We start from the raw sequence: 25,744 nt of genomic DNA on the forward strand, positions 1-25,744 counted from the left end.
TGGTTCTTTGTAACAACACTACTTCATGCATTATTCAGTTTGGGAATTGCAGCCGGCTGCAATCTGCTGGCCTCAGCAATTGGCTGCGGGCTCTAGGGGTGAAGGCCAGGCCCAGAGTGGCTCAGCTTGCCCGGTCACTACAGCACCCCACGAGATCAGTGGGCCAGGTGTCAGGGTACTGCCCTTCCCCTGCAGCCCTCTTCCCGGAGTGATGGCACCGCTGCCTGTGGCAAGGGCTCAGCTTAAATCAGGTGGTCTCTCTTGTACAGTGGGAGGTGGTCAGAACAGCTGCTGCCTGAGGCATCTGGGGTCCAGGCCCCTTCTCTCCTGTGGCTCCCCCATCCCTAGACTGTCTGTAGCCCTTCTCTATGTGGCCCACGAGAGCCAGTCGGTCACTCCCCAAGCATCGGAAAGTTGAAGACACAGACCATGGATCGTACATTGCATTTGCAGTCTGGTCCCATCAGCCAGAGCCTACCATTCCTGCTGTGCCCCTGCCACAGGGGAGACTGGGCACGAACCCACCCCATAGCCTGCAGCCCTGTGGCAGGAGCCCCTTCCAGGTAGCATTCCTAATGGCTCCCAGATGCCCCGTTGGCAGCCCTCCTCTAGGTTTCTCCTGGCCACCAGATCTGCTTGAAGGTCCAGGTAGAGGGATTAGGTATACAGGGAGTCACGGTCCCGAGGAGTGCTCAGCCCATGTCTGCTGGAAGTTGGGGGGTAAATGCTACAGCTTTTTGCCTCTCGGGGGGATCACTGAGGTGTGACCTAGAGAGCTCTCCCCTAGGATTCAGCCCCAGGTGCCCCAAGTGGCAGCCAGCTCAAACCCTTTGCCTCCTCTCCCTTCCCCACGTCTCCGGGGGGCTCTCCGGAATCTCCTCCCAGTGAAACTCCTTGCATCCATGTTTTTATCTCCAGGGGAACTCTAAGCCTAGGCCAGGGAATCAACCATGATTCCATTGCAGACTTGCTGCTTTTATTTCATTGGTACCTAAACGATAGTTAGGTTAATCTGTGTCCTTTAGTGTTCCAGTGCGGCCAGGAATATCCCCGCACACATCCCGTCCTGCGTGTGTGGGGTGTGATCCCAGGATAAATTCCTAGAAGACAGATCCACACCTCTGACCCCACTGCTCACTGTGCCTGGTCCTTGGGAGGCTTCAGGCAGCTGCTGATGTAAGTTTTACTGTGACTGTACTGGGGCACGAGGACGACGGGGGATCAGGCTGGCTGCACGTGGATGCTGGCAGCACGCTGAGGTGCCGTGTGCGCCGCCGAGATACGCTAACTCGTCCCTCTGCCATCACACATTCGGATGTTGCTCATTTGCCTGTGAGGACTTTTGTAGTGCATGCATCCTGATGGAGTGGTTTTCTTCTTTAAGGACATTGTGTGCATGGCAGCTTTACTCAGGATACAGCGGAATCAACACATAGCTTTTTACTCCCTGAATATTCTTTAGAGTCACCTCACACTGAAGACCATGCATAGTTTATGACTCTGAATTTGGGTGGCTGGTATGAGGTTTTTCTACCTGCACAGCTGGCTTTGACCCACGTGCTGCAAGAGCCCTGCCTGCCCTCCCTGGCTTACTTCCTAAACCCTCTGCGGCCCCAGCGAGAGTAGCACCCAGGCGGATCCAGAGGAGCTTCTTTCTATAAGCTGCTCATGGCTGCGTGCAGTGGGAATGGGACTCAGGAAAACAGGGTGGTGCTGGCTGGCACTCAGGAGCCTTCTAGCCAGTGACAAGTCTTCAGGGAACAATGTGCGCCTGGGACAGGGCCCCAGTGCTCAGAGCAGCTGAGTCCACAGCAGGAAAAACTGGAAACCAAACATTTGGTGGAAAGACGATGCATAAGCCATGCACGATTATACATGATAACTAAATGATCAAGTGAACTGTATGCAGCATCACGTGACTCTTATTAGCAACTTGCCGTAGAGGAAAAAAGCTGCATGGAACATAATACAATCCTGTATCGCTGAAAAAAAAAAAAAAAGGCAAATGATGTCTTGTTTTGAGATACTAGTTTTAGAAGGATAGGAGAGAGCTGAGGTTGGGGGCGGGGAGGCAGCTGGAGAAGCGGCTCCCAGGCAGATGGACCCAGCGGTCACGTGGGTCACTTCACCATTACGCTGTATCATAGGCACACAATGCTGTATTTTGCATATAACAAGTTAGAACATAGCTGTGAGCATTGGAGGAACAGTCTTGAGACCTACACAGTCCAAACGGAAATCAGCCTGCCTCCAAGCCTAACGGGCAGGGACCCTGGGGTCTCGACTCCCTTCCACCAGCAGGACAATGCTGTGTGGTGCACAGGACACCAGGCCTGCTTCCCACCCAGGAGCCCCAGTGCCCTTTGCTGGGGTGCCCCCCTGCAGTCCTCTGTACCCTCTCCCCAGGCCCCAGCACCCCAGGAGCACACAGCAGAACTGACTTCTGCCTCCTGCAGGCTGGGAATCACCCTCCCGTCTGTCCCCAGGGCATGAGGAAGGCCCCTCTTCAATTCTTACTCCACAGGGGACCTCATTCCACCTTCTTTCCAGAACAATAGGGCCACCTGCCCACCTTGCTCAGTGCAGCCACCTTGGTCATCTTCAGGGCCCCCACCCCCTTGTCTCCTAGGGGAAGGGCTCTATAGCCAGTCTCCCCAGTTTTATTTACCATCCCAAGGACTCCAGGTGGTCCCTCTCCTTGTAGGAGAGCGCAGGCTGAGCACTTGCATCTTCAGCAGGCCCCCTGCTCCATGGTGCAGCTATCACAAATTCCAAAGCAGTTAACACCAGCCTCTGATTTTTATCCCACGCTTCTCTTTGAAGAATTCGTAACACGCCAACAACATGGTATTAGTTCATGTATTAAAATCTCAGAAAATAGTAGGCCTGTCCCCAGGTTCCCCAGTGCTACACAGAGGTACCGATTGTTACCTACTACGCACACGCACACACACATACATACTACACATGCATGCACACACACAGTTTCCTGATGCGCACAAGATGGGAGCATATCACACTTCTGTTGTACTTCAGAAAAACTCTGAATATCTTTGTAGATTGCTGCAGACCAGGAAATAAAGAGCTGTGCCTTCATTCCACGGCCGCCTGGTTGTTCAGGGGCTGGTGTGGTACCGCTGAACAGCCCCCAGCGGGGGTATGCAGGGTTCTCCGATCCTTGGCCATTTCCTACGGCCTGCAATGGATACTGCTGTCCAAGTAGCTTTACCTTACACGTATGAGTACATCTTTGGGATGAATTCCGGGACACGACATTCATACTCTCTAACCCTCACACCAACCCCTCAACGTGAAACATTACCTCATTTTACCAATGAGAAGACAGATGCTCGGAAAGCAAAGCACTCGGTCCAAATGGAAATAGGATTTGAACCTGCGAAGTTTATTCACATGGTGTGGGTTCCGAGGAGATGAGTGGCCCCCTTCAAGGCTGTTCCCCTCAATAGAGTTCACGTCCGTCCGGAAGGCCGTGCTCTGTGGCCACTGCCCGGAGCGCCAGGGGCAGGTGGCCGAGGGGGAGGCCGCACGGAGCTGGGCTCTAGGAGGGGCCTGCAGAGGGCCGGGCAGCCCGGGCGCCGGTGGGGGAAGCAGGGGCGCCCAGCCGGGGGAAGCGGAGGCTCAGTATCTTGAGTTCCCAAAGTTTGCTCAGTGGAGACGGCGGCGGCAGGGGGCTGAAGCTAGACGGTGATATACAGTCTGGGGCCCCAAGCCTAGAAAAGCCCCAAAGAACCCCACTAGTCCAGAGATGCTGGCCAGGGCCACAATGACACTACTCCCAGCCAGACCTCCCCAGGGTCCCCAATGAGCCGCCACCCTACAAATGTCCAAGCCAGAACCCAGCAGGGTTCCCGTGCTGTGCCTCATGTGAGGCCAGGGCTTAGTCCACCGTGCCCGCAATGAACTGCCACCAAGCAGCTGTGCCAGCCTGCATGGCCGCCCCCCACGTGAAGCCACCACTCGTCCCCTAATCAGTCTTCTCTAAGGCTACATCAGGTCTGTGCATGCCACCCTTCTGCTCCCCAGACTTCAGTGGCTCCCCATTCCCCCTCAGACAAATGTTGGCATTTCACTTTCTTCCCTGCCTGTCTCCTAGCCATCCTGAAAAACACGTCAAATTCCCTAAGTGGGACGTTATTCTATCCCGCCTCAGCATATTTGCACTTGCCTCCCGCTGCTGGAAGCATCTGCTTCTACTAGGTCCCTGCTTCTCACCTGGAACCCCACACCCTCTCCCATCCTCTCTCTTCATCCACTCTCCGCCCTACTCTGGCATCTGCTCTGGGCAGTTCCCCAGCAGAGGGCTGGTGGGGGTTCAGAGGGTGGACGATGAGGTGAGGGATCTCCCCCACCTGCTCCCCGCTACTTTGATGCCTTTGGCAAAGGTCCCACAGCCACAGACCCCTCCCCGCCCTGGGGCTCTTGGCCCCTGCCCACCCCTCCCACCCAAGTGATGGATCAGCTCCCCACTGGTGCTGGGCCCTGGGGGGGTTGAGAAGCCCACTGCGTTCCAAACTCCCTGACACATCCACTGACAGCTTTGGTGTGTCCTCCAGGTCTCTGCTCCATGTTGCCCTCCAGGGGAGCTGCAGTTCCCCTGGGGCAGGCCCCAGCACTAAGAGTCTGGGCCCCTGTGCACTGTCTGACTGGTGCCCACAAGACCCCCAGCTTGAAGCTGATCCCATTCTGCAGAAGTAGAAGCTGAAACCCTGGAACATCCGTTCTCTCAGACTCCAGCCTCTGCCGCTCAGCCCCCACGGGTCCAGTTCAGACATTTGGAGCAAAACCCATAGCCAAATGAGGTAGGGAGTGTGAGACCTGGGACAAAAGTCAGGGCAAGTGTGTCAGAGAATAGGCATGCAGCTGTGTGTGTGTGTGTGTGTGTGTGTGTGTGTACTAGTGTGAGTGTTCATGTCACCTCTCTGGGTGTCGGGTCAGGGAATGTGCGGGAGTCGCTGTGAGCTAGCAGAGGAGATGCATGCACGGTGTGGTGTCAGAGGCATGGCCAGTCAGCACAGAACCAACCTTGGAGTTGGAGGGTGGATGCCCCCACCAACGGGTCATGGAAGCCCTTCATTATGTCACAGCTGGAGTGTGCCATCCAGCCCAGGGACCACTGGGGTCTGAGTCCCGGATTAGGGCAAGTACATGAAATGTTTGGGGGGGGGGGTGTCCAGGTATTTCACTGTGTATGTCAGGGTGGGGGGGGCACTTGTGTGCATATGGTCAGTCTAGAGGTGCCCAGTGCCACAGTCCCTGCCAGTGCCTCCACCCTCGCAGCAGGCTGCATGGAGACCAGAAACTTGCTGGCTCTTCTGCTTTGCCTCTGCCATGTGGAAGGATGGAGGCCAAGCTTCCCCTCAGGCCTGTCTCCCTGGGTGTGGACAAGGCCCTCTCCAGGTGAGGCCAGGGCCTGCCTGCCCGAGGCTCCTGTGCAGCCTCTCCCACAAACTGCCTTGCTCCGGGAAGGAGCACTGGACTTCTGGGCCTCGGTTTCCTCAGCTTGGAAGTGGAGCCTACTGGGAGAGACACGTGGGTGTCTGTGTGCAGACCTGGGGTGAAAGGCCAGCAGCTTGAGTGTGGTCGGTAGGTGGCAGCGGCTGTCCTGTGGCAGCATCCTGGGCCTGTGACTCACCCTCTGACTGGAATGGATCTCGTTGCCACCAACATCTTCTGCAGGGGCAGTTGATCCCGCAGTGAGGTGGTCATCTTCGTGACCTCCCAGGGCTTCAGGAACTCCACGTTGTGCTCCGTCAGCCAAGAGAACCTGCAGTGGGCACTTGGCATCTTTAGGGAGCCTGCAGCCACCAGCCATATGTATAGCTCTCTCTCATCTCAAACTTTCTACTTGCCACGCATCATTCTAAGTGCTTTAACAACATTAGCCCGTACGTCACTCACAACCATGCTGTGAGGTTGGTATAGTTACCCACCCTTCATAGATGAGGAAATTAAGGCACAGAGAGGTCAAGTGACTCGCTAAAGGTCATATAGCTAGGAGGCCCCCCAAAGTCACTGCATTTTCCCTAGGACCCATCAGTGTATTGATGGTGGGCTCCAGGACACAGCCTGCCCACACAAAACATTTAGTAACTGCTGCTGGCTGAGGCCCCAGAGCTGCCCAGGCAGGGGGTCTCTACTGGTTCCTGAGTGCCCTGGGGCTTTACAAAATACCCTGCACCTCAGTCTGATCCCATCTGCCCCTTGGCAGGGGCAGGTGTTTGTGAATGAGCACCTCAGGTGGTTCCCGTGAGGCCCCTGCCCAGAGGGCAGGAGCTGGCTAAGGCTCTGGGCTGGCCCCAGGGGTCCCAGGCACCTATGTAGAGGCCCTCATCTCAGATTGGGATGGGGGTGAAGAAAGTGAACCCCAGACGGTCACAGGTCCAGTCGATACTCCGCTGGACTGTGCTTTGGCATGGCCTGAGAGAGGCAGGACTTGGCCTAGCAGTCTGGGGCTCTACTACCTGTACGGAAACTTCCTGGCAAATTTTTCCTGGACCTTGGTTCTACTCTTCTTCTTACACTGGGAGCACTTCTTGGAGTCCTTCGAGCTCATCACAGAAGGGGGTTAAGCTGTGGCACACTTTGCAGCCATGGCTGGAAGACAAGAGGAGGCCGGTCAGAACAGGGAAGGTGATGGGAGGAAGCTTCCCCTCAGGACTGGGAAGGCGACAGAGGACCAGGCCCTGCTGCCCTCCCGGAGCTGAGTGAGGGCTGGGTGGTGCTGGCCTGTCGCTGATGCCTGGCCCCACCACACTGTAGCAGTTATCCATGCTCTCTTGTATGAGTGTGTGTGTGTGTGTGTGTGTGTGTGTGTGTGTGTGTGTGTAGTCCTGTGCAATTTTATATGTGCTTCATGTAACCAGCACTTGGGATGGTTCTCAACTGAACAGCCCATCCCAAACTCTGGCAAGCACAAATCTGTTCTCATCTCTATACTGATGTGATTTTACAAGTGTTATACCAATAAAACCACCCAGTAGGTGTCTTTTAGAGCCTGGCTTCTTTCTCTCAGCATAATTCCCTCAGCAAACCAGCCCAGTTGTGAATGTCAGCAGGTGGTTCTTTTCCAGTGCTGAGTAGTATTCCATGGTACGGATGTGCCGTGCTTGGCTTGATCCTCAACTGTGGAAGGACATTTGGGTCATTTCTGGTTTGGGGCTCTTACAAATAAAGCTGCTATGAATATTCATGTACAAGTTTGTGCTTGAAAATAAGTCTCTGTCACTCTGGGATTTACATAAGGGTGCAATTGCTGTGGCTTATGGGAAGTCCATTTTTAGTTTTAAAAGCATCTGCCAAACGACCTTCCAGAACAGCTGCACTATTTTCCATGCCCCCCAGCAGTATACAAGTGGCTACAGATGCCAGTAGGTTCTTAAGTCCTTCTAACAGAAGGCCTGACCACTGGTGCTTCCTTTGCCATCAAATTGTGTGACCCTTGCCCGTCAATGGCTGGCTAAGCTCCCCTCCCCGCTGGGGCTGCAAGGGCTGCTGGAAATGTTCGTGGTGAGTGGAGGGAGGCGGTCAGCCATGGTGCTGCCTGTTGCAATGTTACGGTGTGTGGACCCCTGGGTCCCCCACGGGAAGCTCAGTGGTCTCCCGGGCACAGGCCATCCTAGTCCAAGGCCAAGCCCACCTGTCCGTGAGCCAAGCACACCCCGGCCAGCTTGGTCTCTGACTCTGGATGATTGGCTGTCCTGGTGGGCCTTTGCCCTGGCCCAGAAATGCCAGCAGCCCTGCCTGTGGCCTGTCCCCTCCAAGCCACTAAGAAGTCTTCCTGACCCTCTACTCACTCACCTACCTAGCCAAGAGCTTTGATTGGAGTGCAGCTCTCCACACCAGTGGCGGCTAGTGGGGGCTTCCGTGGCCTCTGACCTTGGACCGTGGCTGTTTTAAGGACACAGGGGTCCCTTTTGTGGGTCTGGCCCCACAGGTCTTCACTATCAGGTAAACCTGAGCAGGTCACTCACCCCTGGATCTGGCTTTTGGTCCTCCTCTCCTGAGAAGCCAGGTGAGGGCCCTGGTCCAGGATGGGTGCCTGTGTCACAGTGGGACACAAAGGATCTGGGCTCAGCAAAGTGTCTGCCAAGTTCATTTAACCTGTTCTCCACCTGACAGAGAGCAGACTGCATCATCCTCATTTTCCAGGTAAAGAAACTGAGGCTCTGAGAGGTTAGGTGCTTTGCCTACATCCCCAGCCACCTGGTAAGTAGGGGACAAGGTGGAATCCAGAGTGGCCATCTGGGCTTCGCAGCCCAAACAGTCCTGAATGGGGCTGGGAGAGGTGACCTTGCCAGCAATTGACCTGAAGAAGTGGCACCACCACAGGAACCCAGTGGTCTAGAGAAGGCAGAGGAAGCGGCACCCCTCACCCCTCACATCCACTCCATACCTACTGGCAGACCCCCTAAGCCATGGATGTGACCCTGCAAACTGACATGACTGAATCTGCCTCCTCTGGGGCAGAAGGGCCAACTGCAGAAGCCAGGGCAAGACTTTGACACCATGGCCATTGGTCCCAGGTGCCATCTTGCTCCTACTTCCCAAACTGATCCAGGACTGTCCTTCCCAGATGCCCAGGCTGCCTCCCCAAATCCTGGCAGTGACGATAATCAGGGCTTGGCTCAGGGCGCCCTGGCAGTGTCAGGAAAACACCAGGTATGAGAGCTGCTATGCCCCTTGACCCGTAAGACTACCCCACCCTGGCGACAACACTCTCTTGATTCAACAACATAGAGAGGCACAGGCCTGGGTACACAGAGTCTCCAGCCAGAAAGGAGTGGGTGAGTGGACCATCCAAACTGCAGGCTACTCACGGGCTGGCTTATGTGATGCCAGAAGGGTGGAAGCTGGTCATGGTCCTGACTGCCATGCTACCACAGGAAAATTGGCCCTACAGCCTCAGCAGGCCAGGCCCACAGGGTCATTGTGACATCAGAAGTCCCTGAAGTCACAATTATTAATGCTGCAGTTGCTGAGCACTGTGGCTCAGAATCCAGCCTGGAGCCCCTCTGGCCCAGAGAGTGGCTGTAGAGATATGGTGAGTGGGCCAGAGTTTGCTGGCATTCCAGTGCCCAGCACCTTGGGTGGAACATCCGCCTGAACATATGCTACAGCAGGGGTCTCTCCCATGCAGATTCTTGCAACAAAAGAGATATCCCAGAAATAGCTAAAACCTAATATGTGTCATATGTGTCATATTTTTTTAAGAAAAAATTGCTCTGGTGGCAACGTGGAGAACAAAGTGAACGGCACCAGGAGTAGGTGTGGTTGGGCCAGTGGAGCAGCAGAGGCAGTAACATGGATGAGGGGTGGGGGGTGGTGCCTGGAATGAGGTGGTGATGGAGATGGAGGGAGCGGGGTGGATTTGAGAGATTTCAAGAGAGCAAGTTAACACAAAGGGGTGACAGAGGCTGTGGGAGGGCCAATGATGACTTTTACTGCCCTAGATGGGACTGGACTAGGCCTTGGAGGGAGACTGTGGGCTTGGACTTGGTCAGGTTGAGTTTGAGATGCCTTGGAGGCATCCCTCCACTTAGGCAGTTGTGCATCTGGGTCTGAGATCCAGAGGGGTGAGGTCTGGGCATAAAGTAAATTTGGGTGTCACTGATGTATCAATGGTAAATGAAGATAATCATCCTAATGGAAGGCAGTGTGCAAGAAGTGAAGAGGGCATAGAGCTGTTAAGATACCCAACATTTAATGATGAAGTAAATATTTAGTGCCTGCAACCCAGACAGAGGCACAGAGAGGACAGTCAGTGGTGTCAAGGAAGCTGGGGGATGATCCCAGCCCAAGAGGTATAGCGTGGTCAGTGGGGCTAGTACCACAGATGAAAGGGAAGAAGTAACTTTGGGTTTTAGAGCTGGGTTTTGTTTTTTGTTTTTTGTTTTCTTTGTTTTAATGCAGAGCTCTTTCTGTGAAGGAACTCATGCCAAATTACAAGTGGTTGAGGAATGAGAAGAGGAAGGCGTTGAACCGGGGGTGGTATGGCCTTCTCACCTGTGCCACATGTCTCTGAGCCACTCTCTGCTCTGCCCTCATTCTGCTACTGTGATGTATTACGTGGAGTTTCTTATTATGAAGCACCTCTGCACTGTGGGGACAAATTTCACTTGGCCACGGCACATAATCCTTTTAGTAAGCTGCTGACTTTACTTTGATAGTATTTTGTTGAGGATTTTGGAATCCATATTCATAAGGGTATTGACCTGAAGTTTTCTTATCCTGTAGCCTTTTTCTGACTTTAGTTTATTCTGGATCTTCTAGTTCCGTAAATTACATAATTAGATTGTCACTTGGGATCTTTCTTCTTTTTGGAGATAGACATTTAGTCCTATAAATTTCCCCCTTCTCACTGTTTTCACTGCAGCCTATCAGTTTGGTACATTTTCATTTTGTTTTCATTCATCTGAAGATATTTCTTAAATTCTCTTGTGATTTCTTCTTTGATTAAATGATTATTTAAGAGATGATGTTAAATGGCCACATATTGGTGAATTTTCCAGTTTTCTGTCATTGATTTCTAATTTCATTTCACAGTGATCAAAAATACATTTTGTATAACTTGAATTTTAAAAAACTATTACATTTAGTTAAGACTTGTTCATGGCCTAACACATCTTGGAGAACATTCCATATGCACTTGAGAAAAATGTATATTCTACTATTGTTCAGTAGAGTTTCCTGAATGCCTGTTAGACTTAATTTCAGTTTATAGTGTTGTTCAAGTGCTCATATCTTTATTGATCTTCTGTCTGGTTTTATCTATTATTGAAGATAGAATATTGAATTCTCAATATTGAATTATTGTAGACATGTCTATTTCTCCAATTTTGTTAAATTTTGACATATTTTTGGGCTCTGTTGTTAGGTGTCTATATGTTTATAATATTTTTATCTCCTTTTTTATTTTTATCTTCTTGATGGGTTGACCCTTTTATCAACATTTAATGTTCTTTGCCTCTTTTAATTTTTTGAAATAGAGTCTCTTTTGTCTAATAATAACATAGCTACTCAGCCCTCTTGGGGCTACTATTTTCATGGAATATGGTCTTTTATCCCTTTGCTTTCAACCACTCTGTGTTTTATATCCAAATGAGTTTCTTATAGACAACAGATAGATGGATTATTTTTATACATTTCAAAATTATCTTTGCTTACTTATTGGAGAGTTTAATCTGTTTACATTTAATATAATTACTGTAAGGAAGGAATTTCTCCTGCCATTTAGTCTTTGCTTTTTTTTATGTCTTATATGTTCTTTTTCCTCAATTCCTCTATTACTCTCTTGTTTTGTATTTATTTATTTTTAAGATTTTACTTATTTATTCATGAGAGACACACAGAAGGAGAGAAGGGCAGAGACACAGGAAGAGGGAGAAGCAGGTTCCATGCAGGGAGCCCGATGTGGGACTTGATCCCGGTACTCCAGAATCACGCCCTGGGCCGAAGGCAGGCACCAAACCACTGAGCCACCTGGGCATCCCGACTTGTTTTGTGTTTGAATGACTTTTTGGTAATGTATGATTTTGGTTCCATTCTGTCCTTTTCTGTATACTTTTCAGTTATTATCTTGGTGGTTACTTTGGGTGTTATGATGAAAACTTCACACTTATAACAACCTAGTATGAATAATAGCAACGTAGTTACAATTGTACACAAAGACTCTGCTCCTATGTTTTCTTCTTCTCCCTTTATACTGTTATTGTCACTCATCACATCATTATACATTGGGTTGCCATTAACACAAATTTGTAATTATTGCATCATGCATTTGTCTTTTAATTCATATAGAAAAAAGGAAGGGTTATAAACCCAAAATACAACTGTATTTTGCTTATATACTTACCATTACTATTGTTGTTATTTCATCCTATAACTAACTTTGAGTTGCTGTCTAGTGTCCTTTCAATTTTGCCTGAAAGATTCCCTTTGGTATTTCTGTAGGGCAGGTCTATGAACTTCCTCAGTTTTTATTTGGAAATGTCTTAATTTTTCCTTTGTTCTCAAAGGATATTTCTGCCAAATATAGAAATCTTGGTTGAGGGTTTCTTTTTCTTTCAGGTCTGTAAATATGTCTTCCCTCTGCTTTCTGGCTTCCATGGCTACTGATGAGAAATCAGCTGTTAGCCTTGAATGTGATGGGTAACCTTTCTCTTGCTGCTTTCAAGATTTTTCTCTTTGTCTTTGAGTTTTGACAATAAGATTATCATGTGTGTTGATGTGAATTAGTTTGAAATAATTTTGCATCCAATTCATTGAGCTTATTGGGTATGCATTACCATATTGTAGGGAAGTCAGAGCTGGTGTATTAATATGTAGATTATGACCTGATGGATGAGGGTGTTAGCAGCTGGAAACATGGAAATTCACTGAAGTTTACAAGCATCTACACCAAGATCTCCCCTGGATGCTGTGAGTGTTTGTTTAGATTCTAGAGTTCCCAGACACTTGTTTCAGACAGTTCTTGCCAATTCAATTATTGTTTCAGTGGAGGGATGGATTCCTGGAGCTTCCTACTCTATCATTTCCATAATGTCACTCCTGTTCATCTACCTTTATTGCTGAGTAGGATGCATCACTGTTTGTTTAACCTTTCACCCATTGAAGGACAATTCAGTTGTTTCCTTTTTGAGAATGGATATGGATAAAGCTGCTATAAACATTCATGTAGGGAACCCTGGGTGGCGCAGCAGTTTAGCGCCTGTCTTTGGCCCAGGGCGCGATCCTGGAGACCCGGGATCGAATCCCACGTCGGGCTCCCGGTGCATGGAGCCTGCTTCTCCCTCTGCCTATGTCTCTGCCTCTCTCTCTCTGTGTGTGACTATCATAAATAAATAAAAAAAAAAAAAAAAAAAAAACACATTCATGTATACACAGAGATGAATAGAAGTCTTTGTTTCTCTGGGATAAATGCCCATCCAATGGGTTTTTAATTTCTGCTATCATGTTTTGCATTTCCAACAGTTGTCCTATGGTTCTCAGAATGTTACTTCTGAAGAGATGTCCTACACTCTGTTCCTGAGTGCAATATGTTATCTCTGAGCATATGTACAGAGTCTCCGTTTCCTTCAAGTCATGGAATTTGTATGATTTGTATGTTTATCTTAAATGTTGGAGATTAAAAAGATATTTCATTTGGGGTATGATGAAACTTTCTTTATCATGATTCCAGTGGTGGTTTTACAAGTGTTGGAACAAAAAAAAAACCTTCATTTATTGTAAGTAGATTATGCGTCAATTAAAAAAAAATTGTTTCAAGTCTGAAAGCCCTGAGCTTGTGTTTATAGCTTACTGAATTTGGACTCCACTGTCCAATTATCAAACTGAGAAGTTTATTTGGGGACCCTTATTCAGTATTTTTAGGTCTTTTTCTATGGGCTTGTCCGAGTCCCCTGAGAATCAAACTCTACCAACCTCTGGCCAGAGAAGAGTGAAGAGTTGGTTTCCAGAGTTCCAGGAGCTCAGTGAGAGAAGTGTAGTAGGATTCAGTATATTTTTGCTCACTTCAGTATTGTGCTGGATCCCACCTTCACTTGATCCCACTGCTCCCTAGTCAAGAGGCTCTTGGTTTTAACCATCTCCAGAAAAAAAAAAAAAAAAAAAAAACAATATTTGCCAGTGTGTGAAAAGTGCTCTGTAGAGTGTCTGGAGGTGAAAGTCTCACTGTGTCTTAAATGGGCTTTTGGTCTGCTATTAAGCAGCTGGCCTCCCCACCTCCAGACATATATGGTGTCACTAATTTTTAGACTTTGATGATTTTGATGAGAAGCCAGATTAGCTTCTTGACTTTTCCCTTACCACATATGTTTTTTAAACCTGTCTGTCTGTTTTTCTTTCACTGTTTGCCTACCAATTTCATTGTTGTTTGCTTCTGCTGCTATTCTAAGGGAAATTAAATAATACCTAAGCAAATGAGAAGACAACCCTGTTTCTGGACTGGAAGATTTTTTTTGAAAGGCTTACTTATTTATTTGACAGAGAAAGCAAGTGAGAGAGCACAAGCATGGGGAGTGGCAGAGGGAGAGGGAGAAGCAGACTCCCCACTGAGCAGGGAGTCCAATGTGGGGCCCAATCCCAGGACCTGGGGACCATGACCCAAGTTGAAAGCACACACCCGACTGACTGAGCCACCCATGTGGATTGGAAGATTTAATATTGCTAATATGACAGTACTACCTAAAATAGTCCACAGGTTCAACACAACCTCTATCAAAATCCCATCGGATCTTCACAGAAATCAAAAATCTAATTCTAAAATTCACATAGAATTTCAAGAAGCCCCAATTAGCCAAAATGATTCTGAAAAAGTAAACCATATTTGAAAGACTCATACTTACTATATGTTGGCAAATCGAACTGCAATAAAAAAATATACACACACAAAAAAAGACTCATACTTCTTGATTTCAAAACTTGCTACAAAGCTACAGTAATCAAAACAGGATGGTTTTAGCACTAAGATGGACAAAGATCAGTGGAATACAATTGAGAGTCCAGAAACAAACTCTCAATTACAGTCCACTGATTTTGACAAGGGTGCCAGGACCACTTGGTGGGAACAGTGTAATCTCTGTCTGTGACAACTGGATAACATACAAAGGAATGAAATTGGGCCCTCATTTAATATGATCTACAAAAATTAATTCAAAATTAACCCCCAACCTAAATATATCTAAGACTCTTATAAAGCATCTTCTAGGGGCGCCTAGGTGGCTCAGTTAGTTGAGCGTCTGCCTTTGGATCAGGTCATGATCCCAGGGTCCTTGGATTGAGTCTCTCTGCCTCCTCCCCCATTGCTCATGTTCTATCTTTCACACTCTCTCTCAAATAAATAAATAAAATATATTTTTAAAAGAATCTTCTAAACTATAAAACTCTGAGAAGAAACATAGGTGTAGATATTTGTCACCAGGGATAGGCAAGGGCTTCTTAAATATGACAACAGTAGCATAAGTAACCAAAGAACAAACAGATAAATTTGATCCCATCAAAATTAAGACCTTTTTTTCTTCAAAGGACACTATAAAAAATTTAAAGATAACTCATATATGGGGAGAAAATAGTTGCAAAACACATATCTCATGATCCTTTAACATCCAGAATATGTATGGAAGTCTTATAACTCAACAGCAACAAGACAAAATATTAATTTAAAAACAGCCAAAGGATTTGAATAGATGTTTCACCAAAGCAGAAGTACAAGTAGGCAACTAGCACATGAAAAGATGCTCAACATCATTAGACATCAGGAAAATGCAACACAAACCACATAAGATACCATTTCAGGCCCATTAGGATGGCTATCATGAGAAAAACATTAGTGAGGATGTGGAAAAATCAGGACCTTGTGCATTGCTGGTGGGAATGTAAAATGGTGCAGTCTCTGTGGAAAACAGTCTGGCAACTCCTCAAAAAGTTAAACATAGAGCTATCACAAGACCCAGCAATTCCACTCTAGGATATACCCCAAAAAATTGAAAACAGGAACTCAGGATGATCCTCATGTGTGAAGGTTCACTGAAGTGTTATTAACAAAAGCCAAAAAGTAGAAACAACCTGTGTCCATCAAGAGAAGGGTGGATAAACAAAATGTGGCATATCCCTACAATGGAATCTTAGCCTTAAAAAGGAATGAAGGGATCCCTGGGTGGCGCAGCGGTTTGGCGCCTGCCTTTGGCCCAGGGCGCGATCCTGGAGACCCGGGATCGAATCCCACGTCAGGCTCCTGGTGCATGGAGCCTGCTTCTCCCTCTGCCTGTGTCTCTGCCTCTCTCTCTCTCTCTCTGTAACTATCATAAATAAATAAAAATTAAAATAAATAAATAAAAAGGAATGAAGTTTTATCTGTTCTACCACACAAGCTTCAAAAACATTAGGCTAAGTGACATAAGCCAGACACAAAAGGACAAAAGGACAAATATTGTGTGATGCCAGCGTTTTTTTTTTTTTTTTTTTTTTAGAGAGGGTGAGAGAGAGTGCATGCATGTGTGCATGGAGGGGAGGAAAGAAAGGGAGAGAGAGAATCTCCAGCAGTCTCCATGCGCAGCATAGAGCCTGATGCCGGGCTCGTCTCGCCACCCCGACACCATGACCTGAGCCAAATTCCAGGGTTGGACTCTTAACTGACGGCGCCACCCAGGTGTCCCTGTGTGTCCACTTAGGGAATCTAGACTAGACAAACGCGTAGAGGCAGAAAGTAGAATAGAGAGTTCCAGGTGCTGGGGAGGCGCGAGGAGCCAGAGGGGTTGTGTGATGTGCAAGATACCGCCGAACCGTGCGGGGGCCTGGAGCATCTCGCTTCCCCCCGAGAAGGAAAGCGACCAGGGTGACGCGGCCGCATCCGGGTGACACGGAACTAGCTGGAACCGGTCCTGTCGGGGCATCACTGGCCGCAGGGAGGCCCGCACAGCTGGCAGCGCCGGCACCGACTGCCACAGGCCTCTGCTGGGTGGGGGGAGCCCGTCGCGCCCGTTCCCGGAGCTGCTGCGCCTGTGCCGGGGACAGGCCCGAGGCTGCCGGACCGGCTCTGGCTGGGGGGCGGCGGGCTGGGCCCAAACGGCCCAAGGGAGCCCCTGCGCGACTGTGGAACTGCTCGGAGCCGCGGCCCCCGCGGCGGCCCCTCGGTCGAGCCGATGGTCAAGCGGCCGCTGCCCGTACGCGAGGGAGGTGCACGTGGAAGCGCCCCCGGCCCCTCCCCTCTGGGGCCTCGCCCGGGCCCACGCTGCCGCGGGCAGGGACGCGGGGCCGCCAGGAAAGCTGCAGGCGCCGCAGACACCGGGGCTGGGCTGCTGACCTACGCGGCCACAGCACGGGCAGGGCGGGAGCGGCGCGCGGCCGGGGCTGCGTCTCGGCGTCTGGGAGCCCCAGGCCCGCGGGAGGCCGCCCCGCCCCGCCCCGCCCCGCCCCGCCCCGCCCCGCGCAGGCAGCGGGGACGCCGGCTCCCTGGCGCCACCGTGTGGGCACGCGGGGAAGGGCAGCACTGGCTCCCCGCGGGCTCCGCGGCCTGGACTGCTGAGCATCGCCAGGGCAACAGCGAAGCGCGCGTGCGGCTCCCTGAATTCGTGTTTTCATTTTCTTTCGGTTCATGTGCAGCCGCGGAGTTACAGACGGCCCCGACCCTCGCCGTGGCCAGCTGACTCCTCGGCCCGCACAGCTGGGCCGGCACCGCTTCACTTGGACGTGGATCGTCTACTGTAGGGTCCTGTGAATGTGCTTTCTCTTCCTTTGATGTTCCTAAGAACATTTTCTTCTCTCTAGCTCCCTTTGTAAGAATACAGTTTGTAATACATACAACACACAGATTACGCTAACCGAATGTTTCTGTCATCAGCGAGGCTTCTGGTCACCAGTAGGGCTATCAGCTGTTAAGCTTTAGGGGAGTCAGAAGTCGGTGGGGGCCCCTGCGTGGCTCAGCCGGTTAAGTGTCTGCCGTCGGCTTAGGTCGCGATCTCAGGGTCCTGGGATCCAGCCCTGCATCTGTGGGGCTCCCTGCTCAGTGGGGAGTCGGCCTCTCCTCTCCCGCTTCCCCTCCCCTGCTTGAGCTTGGGCGCTCTTTCTCTCTCCTTCAAATAAATAAAATCCTTAACAACAACAACAACAAAATAAGAGGGTTTTTTGGATTTTCAACTGTGCAGGTGGTGGGCACCCCTAACCCCTGTGTTGTCCAAGAGTCAGTTGTACATAATTGTTGAATCACTAGGCCGTGCACCTGAAACTCGTGCAATACTCTATGCCAACCATACTCCTTAGAGAGGGGAGGGGAGGGGAGGAGAGGGGAGAAGAGGGGAGGGGAGGAGAGGGGAGGGGAGGAGAGGGGAGGCGAGGGGAGGCGAGGGGAGGCGAGGGGAGGAGGGGGGCAGCCCCAGCGGCCGGCAAGCCTGCACACTCTCTGACGGGGCTGGTCTGGGATGGACGGAGGATGACAGGAGCAGAAACCACATCTGCCCTCCATGTCTGGAACTTCACAGGTTCTGGATGTTTACATGGACAAAACTCTTTGTCTCCCGTTCACTACCTTTTCCTTCCATTCTTTTGTTCTGACATCACGATGTGACCTGGGACTTGGCCTCTGGGATCCGGCAGCCACCCCTCCTCCTCCCGCCTGCAGGGCTGCCGAGGTCAGCGGGGCGTCTGGGCCCGGAGAGTCCATTAAGGAGAAAACCCAAACTGCATATTGTTAAACCCAGAGCCCCCACTGCCGTTTGTGGGTAGAGGGCCGTATCTGGGCGGCGGGGGAGCTGCAAGGCGGGAGGCCCCTTCCCAAACTGGGCTCCGGCTTGCGACCAGGGCAAGAGCGAGGACATCTGATACCGCTGACGTTTTACTCGGGGGAAATCCTCAGAACTCGCGCAGCTGCAAAATTTTTATCTTCCCTCCGAGGGCTTGGTGTGGCCCAGGCCTGCGGCGGGAGTTGCACCCCGGGGGAGGCCCAGGGACGCCGTCAACTTGCCATGGAGTGTGGCCTCCTCTCTGCCGCACAGTCAGGTGGCCCTTGACGAGGGAGGCACATGCCAGGCACATCCGCTGGCCTCCGGCAGCCCTGCAGGCGGGAGGAGGAGGGGTGGCTGCGGGATCCCAGAGGCCAAGTCCCAGGTCACATCGTGATGTCAGAACAAAAGAATGAAAGGAAAAGGTAGTGAACGGGAGACAAAGAGTTTTGTCCATGTAAACATCCAGAACCTGTGAAGTTCCAGACATGGAGGGCAGATGTGGTTTCTGCTCCTGTCATCCTCCGTCCATCCCAGACCAGCCCCGTCAGAGAGTGTGCAGGCTTGCCGGCCGCTGGGGCTGCCCCCCTCCTCCCCTCGCCTCCCCTCGCCTCCCCTCCCTCCCGCCCCTCCCCTCGCCTCCCCTCCCCTCCCCTCCCCTCCCCTCTCCCTCCCTCCCCTCCCCTCTTCTCCCCTCCCCTCCCCTCCCCTCTCCCCCTCCCCTCCCCTCTCCTCCCCTCCCCTCCCCTCTTCTCCCCTCCCCTCCCCTCCCCTCTCCTCCCCTCCCCTCCCTCTCCTCCCCTCCCCTCCCCTCCCCTCCCCTCTCTAACGAGTATGGTTGGCATAGAGGATTGCACGAGTTTCAGGTGCACGGCCTAGTGATTCAACAATTATGTACAACTGACTCTTGGACAACGCAGGGGTTAGGGGTGCCCACCACCTGCACAGGGCTTCCTGGGCCCACGGGCCTGCTGGCCGTCTTGGCACCTGCCGCGGCGGGCGGGGGTCCAGGAAGCTGGGCCAGCAGGGCCGGGGCGGGGAGGGGCTGGGGTGGCCGAGCCTCGGTTGGTCGTGACCATGACCGCTGTCTGGCGGTGAAGGAGACAGGGCCTCGCCCCAAACACCCGTCAGTCCCCCGGGCGGCTCGCAGCCCCTCTCTGTGGGTCTGCGCTGTCCTCAGCTGTACAGGGGGGGCCCAGGGGACCCGCCTGCTGGGGTGTGTGCGGGGCTGGGGTGAGGGGAGGGTGCCCAGGGCACACCACATCCCTTCCTCCCTTCTGGCCTCAAGCGCCTTCCGGCCTCACTGCTCCAGGGTCTGCAGGGCATTGCTTCAGGCAGGAACACGCGCCAGGTTGACGGTCAAGCGCTGGATATCAGGGAGCCCCTGCCCACCCACGGCAGCTCCAGGACTGGCCACGTCCTGGAAGACAGGCGGAGCCCGCGGGCTTGCTGGCAGGTGTCCTCGGTGTCCCCCCGGACTGGACGGCAGCGGCAAGTGGATAAGGAATCCCTCTGCATCACTTTTCGACTATTTTTGTAAAAAAAGATTTCATGAGCAGCTCCGGTGGCGCAGCGGTTTAACGCCGCCTGCAGCCCAGGGCGTGATCCTGGAGACCGGGGATCGAGTCCCACGTCGGGCTCCCCGCATGGAGCCTGTTTCTCCCTCTGCCTGTGTCTCCGCCTCTCTCTCTCTGTCTCTATGAATGAATAAATAAATAATCTTTAAAAATAAATAAATAAATAAAAAAGATTTCATGTATTTCTTTATTCATTAGAGACACTCAGAGAGAGGCGGAGACACAGGCAGAGGGAGAAGCAAGCTCCCTGCGGGGAACCTGATGCGGGACTCATCCTGGGACCCCGGGGTCACAACCTGAGCTGAGTCACAATAAAGGAAAACAAAGCCCTGATCCATGAATTAATATTATTAACTTTCTTCCCCGCTGCCTTGATGTAGTGCAGAAGGAGTGTGTTTGGAGTCGACAAGCTTAGGTATAAAACCCAGGGATCCCTGGGTGGCGCAGCGATTTAGCGCCTGTCTTTGGCCCAGGGCGCGATCCTGGAGACCCGGGATCGAATCCCACTTCGGGCTCCCAGGTGCATGGAGCCTGCTTCTCCCTCTGCCTGTGTCTCTGCCTCTCTCTCTCTCTCTCTCTCTCTCTATCATAAATAAATTTTAAAAAATTAATAAAAACCCAGCTCCCCAGATCACTCCCCCATGGACAGGGGTTCCTCGTCTGTCCTCCTCATCGAGGTGATTAGGTTCAATAAACATATGACCCGGGATCCCTGGGTGGCGCAACGGTTTGGCGCCTGCCTTTGGCCCAGGGCGCGATCCTGGAGACCCGGGATCGAATCCCACGTCGGGCTCCCGGTGCATGGAGCCTGCTTCTCCCTCTGCCTATGTCTCTGCCTCTCTCTCTATGTGACTATCATAAAAATAAATAAATTAATTAATTAATTTAAAAAAATAAACATATGACCCAAGCATTGGTCTAGCTTACTGTGAAATCCAATAGTCACCCACTTCCCTGTAGGTGACAAAAGTAATCTGTATACTTGACTACTTATCTGTGTCTAGGATTTCCGCTCACTTGCAAACTCTGTGAGGGCAATGCTGGGTGGCAGCCACAGTGCGCCCCCCGCAGGCTGGATGAGCAAGTGTGATTTCACACCCGTGGTGCTCACAAGCTCCCTTCCCCTGGCAGGTCCGTGAGAGGAGCTGATAGCTGCCAGTGACCAGGAGCTGAGTTCGCCGAGCTCGGTGCTCGGTTTAAGAGGCAGGAGTCATGCACACCACCTCACAAAGTCATCACAGCCCACCGTGATGGGGGCTTCTGCCTTTAGAAGGGGATGAAGGCAAGTTAAACAGTGCAGAGAACATTCCCCACCGAGTATAGTCAGACAGCCTCCAGGGAAGAGCTGACTCCATCGTCAATGGTCATTAATATCACACAGAGAACTCACAAGGGGGAAACAGTTGTGTTGGAAGAAGGCAATTTGGGACGATAGAGTCACAGCATGTTTGCCATGAATGAGTGCACTGAGTGCGTTTATTTGCACAGCCCCCCGATCCGCACAGCTTTGCCAACATCCAGCCGTGATCTCACCCGAAGATTTACATCACTGAGCAAACAAGTACAAATCTGCCATCCTGCATTTGTCCCCGAGGTAGGAACTTCTTCCTGGGCGAGCCACAGATTTCAGTTTTTCCCCCACTTCCTTGGCAGGTGATCTGACAAAAGAGAATTGAAACCAAGTTCTTGGCTCCCCAACTGTGGCAGTCACGTATCATCTTTGCATCTGGGGGGGAATGTGGAAGGACTGAAGAAATCTGGGTGAGCTGGGGTAGAGGTAGCCAGGTTCAAGCCGTAGGAGCTCTACATGGGTAGTGCAAATAGAAGTCATGATGCCAGTAGGCCTGGACGCTGATATCACATGGCCCATCCTAGATGCTGCTCACACTGGGGAAGAAATAACCAAACCTCGGGGCGGTTCGTTAGTGCTAATGACATACCCTATGATCAAGGTGGTTCATAAAATCGCCAGTCTATAAATGGGCAAGTTCTGAGGTACTGAGTCACAGATACCGACTCAGAATCATGCGTGCGCACACACACATGCACACCCCTCTACCTCTTGCATGCACACACACACACACATACACACACATGCACACCCCTCTACCTGGATCCTTATCTCTCTTGATTCATCTTCTTCTCAGCCATTTCAGCCAGAAATGTTTGAGACGCCCTCAATTCCTCTTGTACATTCAATCTTCTCACCCAACCCATGCCTACCAAATTCATTCATTTAACCATTGAATGAAAATCAATTTTGAAGTGTAATTTACATAGTGTAAATTTGCACCCATTTAAGTATTCGTTTGACTTATGACTGATCAATGAGATGATGAATTCATGCAGTCCTGTAGCCACCATCACAGTCAAGATCTGGTACTTTCCCCTTACTCTGAGAAGTCCCCGTCCCAGTCACTAATCCTCACCCCCAGGCGACCAATGATCACTTTTTATCACTATGGAGTAGATTGGCCTTTTCTAGAATTTCATATACAAGTACAAACATACACAAGTAATGTGTATTTTTTTTTGGCCTGGCTTTTTTTTTTCTCAAAAATAATGATCTCGAAATTTATCTATGCTGTTGCATTTGTCAATGATTCATTCAGTTTTTTTATTGTTGAATAGTATTTTATTGTATGAATATATCACAATTTGTTCATCTATTCATCTTTCAATGAACATTTGTGTTTTTTACAATTTTATGCTACGATGAATAAAGTTGCTATAAATAATCATATGCGAGTTTTTGTGCAACACCCAGGAGAAGAATCAATTGCTGGAATACATGGTAAGTATGTGACTAACTTAGGAACTGCCAAACTGTTTTCCAAAGTAGTTCAACCATTCCACATTCCTACGAAAAATGTATGAGAGTTCCTGTTGCTCCACATCCTCACCAACATTTGGTTTTGTCAGTATAAATTTTATCCCTCCTAGTGAATGTGCAATAGTTTCTTGCTATGTTTATCACTTGTATTTCCCTCCCCTGATGATGTTAATGGTTTTACGTTGCTTTTCTTGGTCAAGTGTGTACTTTTGTTACCAAGTGTGAAGAAATTCTGCTCAAATATTTTGCCCATTTTTATTGGGTTGTTTCTGTTCTTACTGACTGGTAAGGAAACTATATATTCTGAACACAAGTCTTCTGTTTGATATGTGCATTGCAAATATTTTTCTCCTAACTGGTGGTTCAAATGCAGTCTCTCAAAGAGGTTTTAAATTTGGATCAAGTACAATTTACCTATATTTTCTTTTATTGTTCATACTTTTTGAAAGTGAAGAAGTCTTCGCCTACCTCAAGATCATGAATTTTTCACCTATGATTTCTTCTAGAAGTTTTGACTTTTATTACAGGCCATTTTAGTTGATTTTTCATTGTGATTTGAGAAGGCCAACGTTCATCTTTTCCCCGTATGGATATGTCCAATTGTTCCAGCAATATCTTTCATTTTGTTGAAAAGGTTATCATTTTGTCATAGATTTACCTCAGTACACCTGTCAAAGAAACTGACCAATATATATGGGTCTATTTCTGGACTGTGTTTCTGTTACAATGATCTATTATACATTCTTATGCCAATACCACACTGTCTTGGCTACTGCAGTGTTATAGTAAATAAAGAAATAAAGTAATAAAGAAATAAACCTCTATTTTCCAATGTAGTTTAGGCTATCTGGAAATCCACTGCATCTTCATACAAATTGTACATTCAGTTTTTCACAATTTATTTTTATTTGTATTTATCTTTTAGACATGATACAGAAGTCTATTTAATCTGCACAAACTTTATTTTTTTAAGATTTATTTATTTATTTATTTATTTATTTATTTATTTATTTAAGACAGAGCAAGCAGGAGGACAGGGGGAGAGAAACCCAAGCAGACTCAGTACTCAGGTTGGAGCCTGACACAGGGACCAATCTTATGACCCTGAGATCATAACCTGAGCCTAAGCCAAGAGTAGGGCACTTAACCAACTGTGCCTCTCAGGCACCCCTGTTTTCTGTCTTGTCTTTTTTTTCATTGGGGTATAGTTAACACATCATGTAAATTAGTTTCAGGTGTACAACATGGTAATTCGACTGACTCCACATGTTATACTCTTCTCATCACAAGTGTAGCCCCATTTGTCCCCATACAATGCTGGTACAGTACCATTGACTCTATTCCCTATGCTGTGGCTTTCATCCCATGACTTACTCATTCCATTACTGGAAGGCTGTATCTCCCACTTCCCTTCACCCATTTTGTCCAAACTCCTTTTACCTTCCTACCCTCTGGTAACCAGTTTGTTCTCTATATTCATGGGTTTTTCTCTTCTTTTTCTTTTTTTAAGATTCCATTTATTTATTCCTGAGAGACATACAGAGAGAGGCAGAGATGGAGACATAGACAGAGGGAGAAGCAGGATCCTCACAGGGAGCTGATGTGGGACTTGATCCCCAGATCCTAGGATCATGCCCTGAGTGGAAGGCAGATGCTCAACTGCTGAGCCACCCAGGCATCCCCATGGGTTTCTTTCTGTTTGTTCATTTGTTTGGTTTTTTATATTCTACATATAAGTGAAATCATATGGTATTTGTCTTTCTCTGTCTGACTTATTTCACTTAGAATAATACCGTCTAGGTCCATCCATGTTGTTGCAAATGGCAAGATTTCATTCTTTGTGATGGTGGAGGAGATTTATATATATACACCCCTCACATCTGCTTTACCCATTCGTCTGTCCATGGACACTTGGGCTGCCTCCATATCTTGGCTATTGTAAATAATAATGCTGTTACAAACATGGGGGGTCATGTGTCTTTCCAAATTAGTATTTTGTTTTCTTTGGGTGAATACCTATTAGTGAAATTATTGGATCATATAGTATTTCTATTTTTCATCTTTTGAGGAATCTCTGTACAGTTTCCCCCAGTGGCTGCACCAATTTACATTCCAATCAATGGTGCACAGAGTTCCCTTTCCCCACATCATCACCAGCACTAGTTATTTCTTGTCTTTTTGATACCAGCTATTCTGACAGGTATAAGGTTATATCTCATTTTGGTTTTTATTTGCATATCCTTGATGATTAGGGATACTGAACATCTTTTCATGGGTCTATTGGCCATCTGTATCTCTTTTTTTTTTTTTTTAAATATCTATTCAGGTCCTCTGCCAATTTTTTTTTTTTTTGGTGTATTTGTTTTTTCACAGTTTTTTTTTAAGACTTCTGGGAGGTTCTAGTTTGGCATAAGAAAAAGTAGGCACATTCCATCCTGTCTCTGCCAGCTATAAAATCTGGACAGGAAAAAAAAACCTGGACAGGATGCAGAATAGCAATGAGGCCTGTGGAAAGTAAATAGTAGCAGAATTGGGGGAGAAAATAAAAAAGAATTGGAACACCAAATTGGCAGTTTGTTTACCATCTATTTTCTATTTGGTAGCCCCCAATCTGGACTCAATATATCCTGAAATGCTAAGCCAAGGTATTGATAAGGAGAATGAGCTAGTTGAAACCTTTCTACTTCTGGCTTCAGGAGTGAAGATGAGAGTTTCCTAACCCTCAGAGAGAGTGGGTTTTCTTCTCTCTTCTCTCTGCCCTCTGCTGGTGTTAGAACAACAGGGAAGACAGGTACCTAAAACTCTGAGGGAAAGGAACCACTGGGCCCCTGATGTGGACACAATTTCATAAAGTGTGTAGCAGAGTGTGGGAAATAAATCTCCAACTGTGGTGCCCAGAGAACCAAAAAATATTGCTGAGATCATGGAGGGGGAGGAATATGGGGAAGTGACACCATAAAATTGTTTGTTAACCTCTGGGCTCAATCCCCACACTGTATCTTCATGGATATGACCCTATAACATACTACTGATATTGAGAACTGAATTACAGGGGAGCCCAGTCATAGTGTGAATACTGGGTACAGACACTATGAAAGAAG

General features: G+C 49.2%; 1 protein-coding gene and 1 long non-coding RNA gene across 3 annotated transcripts; one reads left to right on the top strand and one right to left on the bottom strand.

Annotated features, from left to right (window-relative positions):
• Positions 1-3,382: 3,382 nt before the first annotated feature.
• C19H3orf22 (chromosome 19 C3orf22 homolog) lies at positions 3,383-8,956 on the bottom strand. 2 transcript variants are annotated; one of them, XM_077857576.1, is made up of 4 exons: positions 8,838-8,956; positions 6,483-6,615; positions 5,654-5,785; positions 3,383-3,698 (listed from the first exon to the last, which is right to left on the bottom strand). In XM_077857576.1, exons 2-4 carry the CDS (start codon positions 6,572-6,574, stop codon positions 3,560-3,562), a joined length of 363 nt encoding a protein of 120 aa, XP_077713702.1. In that variant the 5' UTR covers positions 6,575-6,615; positions 8,838-8,956; the 3' UTR covers positions 3,383-3,559. The 2 variants fall into 2 exon arrangements, with proteins under 2 accessions (XP_077713702.1, XP_077713701.1); XM_077857575.1 differs by having other exon boundaries at positions 3,383-3,731; positions 8,838-8,955.
• LOC144289420 (uncharacterized) lies at positions 8,093-11,837 on the top strand. The gene is made up of 2 exons (XR_013357299.1): positions 8,093-9,061; positions 9,931-11,837. It is a non-coding gene; the product is annotated as an uncharacterized LOC144289420 (long non-coding RNA).
• Positions 11,838-25,744: the final 13,907 nt, after the last annotated feature.

Source organism: Canis aureus, chromosome 19 (genome assembly GCF_053574225.1).
Source record: "Canis aureus isolate CA01 chromosome 19, VMU_Caureus_v.1.0, whole genome shotgun sequence".
NCBI lineage: Eukaryota > Metazoa > Chordata > Mammalia > Carnivora > Canidae > Canis > Canis aureus.